Here is a 10969-nt window from a genome sequence, read left to right as displayed (position 1 = left end):
GAATCTCAGCAAAAGCGAATTGATGCTGCTTAATGTGGCTGCAAAAAAATTCACTTTACATAACTTGCCATTTAAAATTGCTCACAGTAGTTTTATTTATCTTGGGGTGAACATCACAATCAGATTTGAAAACCTTTTTCAGGACAATTTTGCTCCTCTTTTAACCCATACTAATGACGATTTGGAACGCTGGGACTTTGCTACACCTCTCCTTAGTTGCAATAATTAATTATATAAAAATTAATTCTCCCTAATTTTTTATATCTCTACCTGTGCCTACCGATTTTTCTTCCCAATACGTTTTTCAAAAAGATTGACGGCCTAATTGGACCTTTCGTATGGGACAAAGTCGAAAGCAGCATTTGCAGAGGCCCAAACCAGACGGAGGTCTAGCGCGACCGGATTTCAGATTCTGTTATTGGGCCGCTAACCTTAGGATCATTCAGTACTGGTTGCAGAGCAGAGATATATTCCCACCCCCAATTTGGCTAGAGATGGAGGCCGCCTCATCTATACCAGCATCCTTGTCTTCCCTCGCTCACTCCTCCGTTGCAGGCCCTCCTCCTTTACCAAAAATATATGTGTCAAAACAACATTGAAGATCTGGAATCAATTTAGATCCCACTTTGGGTTTCAGACAACCTCTTCTTTCACTCAGGTAGCCTCAAACCCAGCTTTTCCCCCATCTATGGTTGATGGTGCTTTCTTAACATGGTCTAATCTTAGTATTAAAAGATTTAGAGATCTCTATATTAACAATACATTTTGTACGTTTCAACAGTTATCAGCTAAATTTGGTCTCCCCAGACATAATTTCTTTAGGTTCTTACAAATCCGGAGATATGTCCGCTGCATAGATCCCAGACCCCCCTTCCTGGTGAAAGACAGTTTGACACATTTCTTATCCCACTTCCTACTCTGAAAGGCACCATGTCAATCTATAATAACATTTTCTCACTACAAACCACCTCATTAAGCAATATTAAATCCTCATGGGAGGAGGAACTGGGTGAGGAAATATCTCATGAACCATGGGAAGGGGCACTTTAAAGGTTTATACATACCTCTTCTATTTGTTCCTCGGCATAATTTCATTCAATGCAAACTCATTCACAGGGCTCACTGGACCAAACGCAAGACTTTCCAGAATTTACAAGGATGTGAACCCTAATTGTGTACGATGTAACCAGTCTCCTGCTCATCATGTACACCTGTTTTGGTGTTACCTATCTCTTGTTGGTTTCTGGAAAGACATCTTTAACAGACTCTCAGAATTAAGCGGCACACAGATCGAACCAGACCCTTTTACTGCATTATTTGGTGTTTCCTCACCCACATTACAACTGACCAAAATTAATAAGGTATAAGGCCAAAATGAATAAGGCCTTGTCACTTTGTTAGTGAGACGATTCATTTTACTGAGATTAAATCCTCTGCACCCCCTTCTCATGCTCTTTGGATTAAATCCTCTGCGCCCCCTTCTCATGCTCTTTGGATTAAATCCTCTGCACCCCCTTCTCATGCTCTTTGGATTAAATCCTCTGTACCCCCTTCTCATGCTCTTTGGATTAAATCCTCTGTACCCCCTTCTCATGCTCTTTGGATTAAATCCTCTGTACCCCCTTCTCATGCTCTTTGGATTAAAACCCCCTTCTCATGCTCTTTGGATTAAATCCTCCCCTTCTCATGCTCTTTGGATTAAATCCTCTGTACCCCCTTCTCATGCTCTTTGGATTAAATCCTCTGTACCCCCTTCTCATGCTCTTTGGATTAAATCCTCTGTACCCCCTTCTCATGCTCTTTGGATTAAATCCTCTGTACCCCCTTCTCATGCTCTTTGGATTAAATCCTCTGTACCCCCTTCTCATGCTCTTTGGATTAAATCCTCTGTACCCCCTTCTCATGCTCTTTGGATTAAATCCTCTGTACCCCCTTCTCATGCTCTGGATTAAATCCATTTTGAATTGCATAAAGTTAGAAAAAATTCAACACACACTCAATGGGTCTATAGACAAATTCTGTGCAATGTGGGCTCCCTTCTTATGACTATATTTCCCTGCAGTTCCAGAGTGATGTATATTTATATATTGGTGATGTAAGAGGCCTGGTATGTGTATACACGGCATCTCGGATGTTAAGGATGACTATATTATCTGTGCTAGTTGACCTGTAACAACTATCAAAATATATATATTTTTTGTCTTTGTTGGTATATTTCTTTGTTATATGTGTTGTTTTATATTACTACCAAATAACTTGTGCAATTATTTTGTAAATGCTGGTGTTGAAAATCCAATAAACAAAGTTTTTTTTAATGAATACTATATAGGAATAGATTTAAGTTATTCAAGTATAAATCAAAGTTATGATAGATTGCCATAGATTATCTGTTAATTACCAATATTACTGAAGATTCCGGTAAATTAGGTAAATTACAGGTAGCTTTGCAACCCTAGTCCCACTACTGTATATGCCCAAAACACAGCACACCTTTCCCCCAGTCTCTCCATATTTCCTGAGGATGTCTAATATTTTCTGAGATAGCTCACTTCATTTGTACATGACATAATTCAACAAATTAACATCTGAATGCTGTTAGCCGCAGTACACATTTTTTTTTTCTTTATTCTATGATTGAGGCAGCGAGGTACAGTCTGTGCACTGCTAGGGACTCAATCACACTCAAGTTCAAAATTGCTAAATGGTGCATTATTTGTGAACCCAATGCCAGTCCATTGTCCTGCTGACTCAAACATCCTTAAGAAAGGGGATGAAAAACATATTTCTCCAGCTGGTAAATGTAATGTTTCTCTATTGTATTCATTTGAGTAATGAACATCTTTAAGAGAGGCTTTAAAATAGGTACACTAATAATGGCATGTGGATGTTTTACCAGAATGAGTTTGAAGCATGTTTATGATCCAGCTGGGATTTGTGGATAAGGGGGTGGCTTTATGAAACGTGAGGTAAGTCTTTACAAGTCTCTGATGATGTGTTAAAACTGTGGGTCATTGCCAGTTTGCAACTTGTCACTAGGAGCACCATGAAGTAAATCTCAATAGTACACTGCACAAGGATTTAACCAATCTGCTTTAAATCCGTGATTTTCAACTCCAGACAGTGCTCTAAATGTCACAAACAAGCGTTATACTGTGTTTGCATAACAACAAACCATATAAAAAGACACCATCTGAATATATTTCTTCACGGTTTCAAGGTGTACTTCATCAATTCTAAATAAAAATGAATTTCACAGCAATGACAGGTAACACAGTCTCCAGGCTACACTTCTGCTTATGTCGTGAAAGCCTAGCAGGTACAAGTAAAGAACTGGAAACAAGTCAATAAGTCTGTCATGAAAAAGTGATTTCATCACAAAGGAACACAGAGTGACTACACTTCAAGTTTTCTAAAATACTTCCTTCGCTACATATATTCAGACTGCTAAATATTTGGAAGTGCCTTTAACTATACAAAACCAGACATCTGCACATCAACTTGACTCAGTACAAAGTCAACTTTCCATTGAGTGCCTCCAATCTTCCTGCTATGGATAGGTAGAAGGCACAGGAGGTTGGTGGCACCTTAATTGGGGAAAACGGGCTTGTGGTAATGATTGGGGCGGAATCAGTGGAATGACATCAAATACATGGTTTCCATGTGTTTGATGCCATTCCATTCACTCCGTTCCAGACATTTTTATGAGCCGTCTTCACCCCAGCAGCGTCCACTGGTAGAAGGACTATATTACACCTCATCTGGAGGGATAGAGATGACGACTTGATGCTACAGGGAAGGGGATACTTGGTCAGTTGCACAACTGAATGCATTCAACTGAAATGTGTCTTACACATTTTAAACCAACCCCTCAATCAGAGAGTTGCCGGGGGATGCCTTAATCAATGTCATTGGTGCCCAGGGAGCAGTTGTTGTTGTGGGCTAACTGCCTTGCTCAAGGGCAGAACGACAGATTTTTCCACCTTGCCGGCTCTGGGATTCGAACCAGCAACCATCACTCTTAACCGCAGGGGTACCTGTCGCCCCGATGATACTGATCCATTGTGTGGACAAGACCACAGTCACTGGACCAAAACCACACTCTGATGCCTACAAATGTGTTTGAGTGTGATAAGACAGAAGTATTCATCCCCCATTGGCGTTTTTCCTATTTAGCTGTATTACAACCTGCAATTCAAATGGATTTTTATTTGGATTTCATGTAATGGACATACACAAAATAGTCCAAATTGGTGAAGTGACATGAAAGAAGTTACTTGTTTCAAAAAAATCTAAAAAAGTCTAATCGGAAAAGTGGTGCATGCATATGTATTCACCTCACCCTATTTGCTATGAAGCCCCCAAATAAGATCTGGTGCAACCAATTACCTTCAGAAGTCACATCATTAGTTAAATAAAGTCCACCTGTGTGCAATCTAAGTGTCACATGATCTCAGTATATATACACCTGTTCTGAAAGGCCCCAGAGTCTGCAACACCTCTAAGCAAGAGGCACCACCAAGCAAGCGGCACCATGAAGACAAGTAGTTCTCCAAACAGGTCAGGGATGAAGTTGTGGAGAAGTACAGATCAGGGTTGGGTTATAAAAAAACATCCAAAACTTTGAACATCCCACGGAGCACCATAAAATCCATTATTAAAAAATGTAAAGAATATGGCACCACAACAAACCTGCCAAGAGAGGGCCGCCCACCAAAACTCACGGACCAGGCAAAGAGGGCATTGATCAGAGAGGCAACGAAGATACCAAAGATAACCCTGAAGATGCAAAGCGCCACAGCGGAGACTGGAGAATCTGTTCATAGGACCATTTTAAGCCATACACTCCACAGAGCTGGGCTTTACGAAAGAGTGGCCAGAAAAAAAAACATTACTTAAAGAAAAAATAAATAAATAATAACACGTTTGGTGTTTGGCAAAAGTTATGTGGGAGACTCCCCAAACATATGGAAGAAGGTCCTCTGGTCAGATGAGACTACAATTGAGCTATTTGGCCATCAAGGAAAATGTCTGGCGCAAACCCAACACCTCTCATCACCCCAAGAACACCATCCCCACAGTGAAGCATGGTGGTGGCAGCATCATGCGGTGGGGAGGTTTTTCATCGGCAGGGACTGGGAAACTGGTCAGAATTGAAGGAATGATGGATGGCGCTAAATACAGGGAAATTCTTGAGGGAAACCTGTCTGTCTTCCAGAGATTTGAGACTGGGTTGGAGGTTCACCTTCCAGCAGGACAATGACCCTAAACATACTGCTAAATCAACATTCGAGTGTTTTTTGGGGGAAACATTTAAATGTCTTGGAATGGTCTAGTCAAAGGCCGGACCGCAATTCAATTCAAAATTTGTGGTATGACTTAAAGATTGCTGTACAACAGCAGAACCCATCCAACTTAAAGGAGCTGGAGCAGTTTTGCCTTGAAGAATGGGCAGAAATCCCAGTGGCTAGATGTGCCAAGCTTATAGAGACATACCCCAAGAGACTTGCAGCTGTAAATGCTGCAAAAGGTGTCTCTACAAAGTATTAACTTTCGGGGGGGGGGGGTGAATAGTTATGCACTCTCTAGTTTTCATTTTTTTTGTCTTGTTTCTTGTTTGTTTTACAATAAAAACATTTGCATCTTCAAAGTGGTAGGCATGTTGTGTAAATCAAATGATACAACCCCTCAAAAAATCTATTTTAATTCCAGGTTGTAAAGGCAAGAAAATAGGAAAAATGCCCAGGGGTGAATACTTTTGCAAGTGTGTTTACATAAGACTCATTATCTCCTACTGGCAAGAGGAAGTGTTACATAAAACAACTGGTGCATTAAATCTTTTGGCCCATAGACTGCCTAAGACTTACATGCTGACCACACCGCTCATGTTGTGTGTGCGAGCATTGCAATATAAATGTACACATACAGGTTAATCAATCATTTCACCCACACTGCTCGCACGCATCAACGAGTGTGTGTGTGTAACCAGGAACTTGGTTCTATTTGTGACGCTTGACACGCTGCAAGTTCTGCCTCTGCCATCTCCTCATTGGTTTTTAGGAGCATTTACCCACGTGGGTGATTGAAAGATGAACTGAGGTTCACATTCCAGTCCAGTTGGTGGTGGTAATACACCTTAAAGTTGATTGCCAACCGCCATATAAAGTCCAAAGAAGAAAAAGAAGCCTGAAGGAGGAGAGATTGAGTTTATTATTTGAGTTTAATTAATTTTTTTACAGGGACAGTGCACATTAATCAACGTTTCAGTAAAAGTGCCGGTTTTAGCGAGCCGGCTAATTTTCAACCGCAGTCCCTGGGCAGGTGGACCTCAGTTCATCTTTCAAATAAACCCTTTTATCTGTGGATTAATTGTCAGTGTAGAGGAACTTCAGGTCAAATAACAACCCAATGATTATATCCCAGGATAAATTTGCTAGCAACAGCAAGCTATTTAGCTAAATTGCAATACATTTTTAAGGCTTTTCGACCTGTCCCCAAATTAATGTAGTTGGTTCAGAGTTTGTTTTGATATTTCAACCTGCGTGTTCTGATCAGGTGTGAGTGGACAAAATCATCAGGTGCACGATGGCGCGAGCGGTCTAGTCAGCATGTTAGTATCAATGGGTGAAGTCGTCATAGCCTGGTTTAGAGGCTTACCAACAATGACAAAATACCATGTGAACCCTGAAAGGCACAACTTGAAGAATCTACTGTAAGGCCAAGGATATGTTTGTCAGGAATTGTATTGATTAAACTTACACTACCAAAGGTATGTGGACACCTGCTCTTCGAACATCTCATTCCAAAATTATGGAGATTAATATGGAGTTGGTCGTCTAGAATGGCATTGTATGCTATAGCATTAAGATTTCCCTTCACTGGAACTAAGAGGCCTAGCCCGAACCATGAAACAGCCCCAGACCAGTATTACTCCTTCAACAAACATTACAGTTGACACTATGCATTAGGGCAGGTAGCGTATTTGTCTGTCAGACTGCCAGATGGTGAAGCATCACTCCAGAGAATCTCATTTCCACTGCTCCAGAGTCCAATAGCAGCAAGCTTTACACCACTCCAGCCGATGCTTGCATCGATGCTGCTCAGCCATGGAACCCATTTATTGAAGCTCCCGATGAACAGTTCTTGTGCTTATGTTTCTTCCAGATGCAGTTTGGAACTCTTTAGTGAGTTTTGCAACTCGGTAGTGGGTGTTGCATCCATGGACAGACAATTTTTTACACGCTTCAGCACTTGGCGGCCCCGTTCTGTGAGCTTGTGTGGCCTACCACTTAGTGGCTGAGCTGTTGTTGCTCCTAGACCTTTCCACTTCACAATAACAGCACTTACAGTTGACCAGGGCAACTCTAGCGGGGCAGAAATTTGACTGACTTGTTAAGGTGACATCCTATGACGATGCCACGTTGAAAGTCACTGAGCTCTTCAGTAAGGCCATTCTGTTTCTCTATCAAGATTGCATGGCTGTGTGCTCGATTTTATACATCTGTTAGCAACGGGTGTGGCTGAAATATCCATATCCACTCATTTGAAGGGGTGTCCACATACTTTTGTATATATAGCGTATACAAAATGAAACCCAACTATGTCACATTAACCATTAATACTGCTGACAGGAATGTCATATAATTGTTAATTGAGGACTCGTTTGCACACATTTACGTTCATTTATTTGCAATAATTAATTTGTTCACTGTGACAACCATACTCCAATGCTGAGTGAACAATACAAAGAAACAGACATTTATACACAATGTATACAAAAAAAATGTTATGAATGATAAACTAACAAACACCCATTAATTAATCAAACACTGTTACATGCATTAACAAATTACTTAAACCACAGGAATGTAATTGCTCTCAGATAATATTGTGTTTTTAATTAAAGCCCCATGCAGTCTTTTGAATTTTTATATCATCAATGTATGTCTAATAAATCACTGTGTGTTTATTGAAAATAACTCCAAATATACAGTACGTTTGGACATACCTACATACCCTATTCAAGGGTTTCTCTTTATTTTTACTATTTTCTACATTGTAGAATAATAGCAAAAACATCAAACTATGAAATAACACATATGGAATCATGTAGTAACCCAAAAAAGTATTAAACAAATTCCTAAAAAAGTAGCTAGCCTTTACCTTAATGACAGCTTTGCACACTCTTGGCATTCTCTTAACCAGCTTCACATGGAATGCTTTTACAAACCTCTTGAAGGAGTTCCCACATATGCTGAGCACTTGTTGGCTGCTTTTCCTTCACTCTGCAGTCCAACTCATCCCAAACCATCTCAATTGGGTTGAGGTCAGGTGATTGTGCAGGCCAGGTCATCTGATGCAGCACTCCATCACTCTCCTTCTTGGTCAAATAGCCCTTACACAGCCTGGAGGTCTGTTGGGTCATTGTCCTGTTCAAAAACAAACGATAGTCCCACTAAGTGCAAATCAGATGGGATGGCATATGGCTGCAGAATGCTGTGGTAGCCATGCTGGTTATGTGTGCCTTGAGTTCTAAATAAATCACTGACAGTGTCACCAACAAAGCACCCCCACACAATCACACCTCTTCCATGCTTCACCGTGGGAACCACACACGCAGAGATCATCCATTCACCTACTCTGCGTCTCATAAAGACACGGAGGTTGGAACCAAAAATCTCATCAGACCAAAGAACAGATTTCCACCAGTCTAATGTCCATTGCTTGTGTTTCTTGGCCCAAGCAAGTCTCGTCTTCTTGTTGGTGTCCTTCAGTAGTGGTGTCTTTGCAGCAATTCGACCATGAAGGCCTTATTCAGGCAGTCTCCTCTTAACAGTTGATGTTGAGATCTGTCTGTTACTTGAACTCTGTGATGCATTTATTTGGTCTGCGATCTGAGGTGCAGTTAACTCTAATGAACTTATCCTCTGCAGCAGAGGTGACTCTGGGTCTTCCTTTCCTCTGGCGTCCCCATGAGAGCCAGTTTCATCATAACCCTTGATGGTTTTTGCGACTGCACTTGAGGAACCTTTCAAAGTTCTTAATTTTTCACATTGACTTAAAGTAATGGACTGGCATTTCTCTTTGCTTATTTTAGCTGTTCTTGACGTAATTTGGCAAGACAAATTAACAAGGCACATCTCTTAATTGAAATGCATTGCATGTGACTACCGCATGAAGCTGGTTGAGAGAATGCCTTTGACAGCTTTGCACTCTTGGCAAAGGGTGGCTACTTTGAAGAATCTCAAATATACTTTGATTTGTTTAACACTTTTTGTGGTTACTACATGATTCCATGTGTTATTTCATAGTTTTGATATCTTCACTATTATTCTACAATGTAGAAAATAGTAAACAAAGAAAAACCCTGGAATAACTAGGTGTGTCCCAGCTTTTGACTGGTATTGTATGTTCTATCATTTATTTCACTGAGCCTTCTTTTGCCATTGAAATGCTCAGACTGATCGTGTGGGTGTGTAGATTAAAAAAAAAAAAAAAAAAAAAAAAAAAGGTTTAGCAGTTCTTACACAAAAAGGCCATTATAATCATTTCAGAGTGTACTTTCGACATTATAGTCTAGAATACTAAAAATACAAAAAAACCATGGAAAAATCACATTAACGACACTGCCCATTTAAAAGGCTCAATAAGGCACTAAATCATCCTCTATGCTGACATTATGCAAACCTGCCATTGACTTGACAATTGTGCAGTGCAGCAGGGTGATTGGCACTGGGACTTTGGGATTCATCGAGATATTACATTTACTTACTGGATTTAGTTTGGCTAATCTCTAAAGAAACTACCACAGGCAAAAAAATCATTCCGCTGCTCATAATAACTTATTTGTCTGTGAGAAACAAATATTAAATGTATAAAATTCAGACTGATACATTATTGGAATGTCATTTGGAGACATCTCTCCATTCTTTTCTGAATATAATACCTAATATAATGCAAACTCTCTAGAGCCTAAAGTTTTTTGAAAAAGAGGCAAACATCCAATACTTGGCTTTGCTTTGTCACAACGATATCCACCCATTCTTGTTGGTTCTAGAATGGAAGAGATGAGCTTAGCCCTCATGAACTTGACAAGGTAACAGACCTGGTCATCTATGGACAACATAGATGTATTTCTATGAGGAAAGCTGTCCATCAGGAGACGTCTGTAGAACCTTAAGTACAACTTATCTTTGTACTATTGACCTAGATGTGTACATGGGCCACTGTAGACAAATAGTTGACAAGTCATCAGCTGGTTGTTTGTGGTGTGAGCCACACAGATATCCTGACTGGCAGTGGAATGAGGGGACAGTCAAAGACTTAGGGAGACAGGACAAATTCCTGTTGATCTTCCTTGTCCTAGTCATCCCGTGTCCCTCTCTCTTCCAATCACTACTGAGGATCTACAGATGGGCATGGTGGTGGGCGGGTAGGAGGTGGTGGCAGGGAGCCTCGTCCTGGTGGAGGGGGTAGAGCGCCGGTTGGGGATGCAGGTGGTGGAGGGGAGGGGGGGCACATAGGAGGAGGGGATATATACAGAGTGGTTGGAGGAAGGGCTCGAGTTGGAGGAGGAGTGTAAGGTGGAGGTGTAATAGTAAAAAAAGGAGGGGGTGTTGAGGGCAGTGTGGAGGTGGAGGATGGTGAAGGGGATGCTGGGGGGCTGTTGGGGGGAGGGGGGAGCATGCCTTGGGGAGGCGGTGGACTAGATCCTCTTGGAGGTGTGTAGATGGTGGCTGAATGTTGGTTGTAGTGGGGGTAGCGAGGAGGAGGATTGAACTTGACCCGGGTGAAGTTCATGCATCGGCCCTGAAATGTAAGACAGAGACAAGGTGAGAAAAACGCAATGTACTACTTCTGAATCCACTGGTCTGTTGTAGAGGTGGTGTGCTTCATAGTAAAAGGCATTAAAAAGGTATGCATTATCCAGTCTCCATACATATCTAAAGCCCTGTTTATACCTGCCGCTAAC

At 41.1% G+C, this 10969-nt stretch overlaps 1 protein-coding gene across 3 annotated transcripts in view; it reads right to left on the bottom strand.

Annotated features, from left to right (window-relative positions):
• Window positions 1–7665: 7665 nt before the first annotated feature.
• LOC118358329 (anthrax toxin receptor 1-like) overlaps window positions 7666–10969 on the bottom strand; it is a 56393-nt gene continuing 53089 nt past the window's right edge. For all 3 annotated transcript variants that reach the window (XM_035736016.2, XM_035736015.2, XM_035736017.2), the window contains one exon: window positions 7666–10806. In XM_035736016.2, the coding sequence (XP_035591909.1) occupies window positions 10393–10806 (414 nt within the window). In that variant the 3' untranslated portion in view covers window positions 7666–10392. The remainder of the gene's footprint in view (window positions 10807–10969) is intronic.

This window comes from Oncorhynchus keta, chromosome 25 (genome assembly GCF_023373465.1).
Source record: "Oncorhynchus keta strain PuntledgeMale-10-30-2019 chromosome 25, Oket_V2, whole genome shotgun sequence".
Taxonomy (NCBI): domain Eukaryota; kingdom Metazoa; phylum Chordata; class Actinopteri; order Salmoniformes; family Salmonidae; genus Oncorhynchus; species Oncorhynchus keta.
The sequence above is the reverse complement of the archived record's forward strand: the minus strand, read 5'-3'. Positions and strand labels throughout refer to the sequence as shown.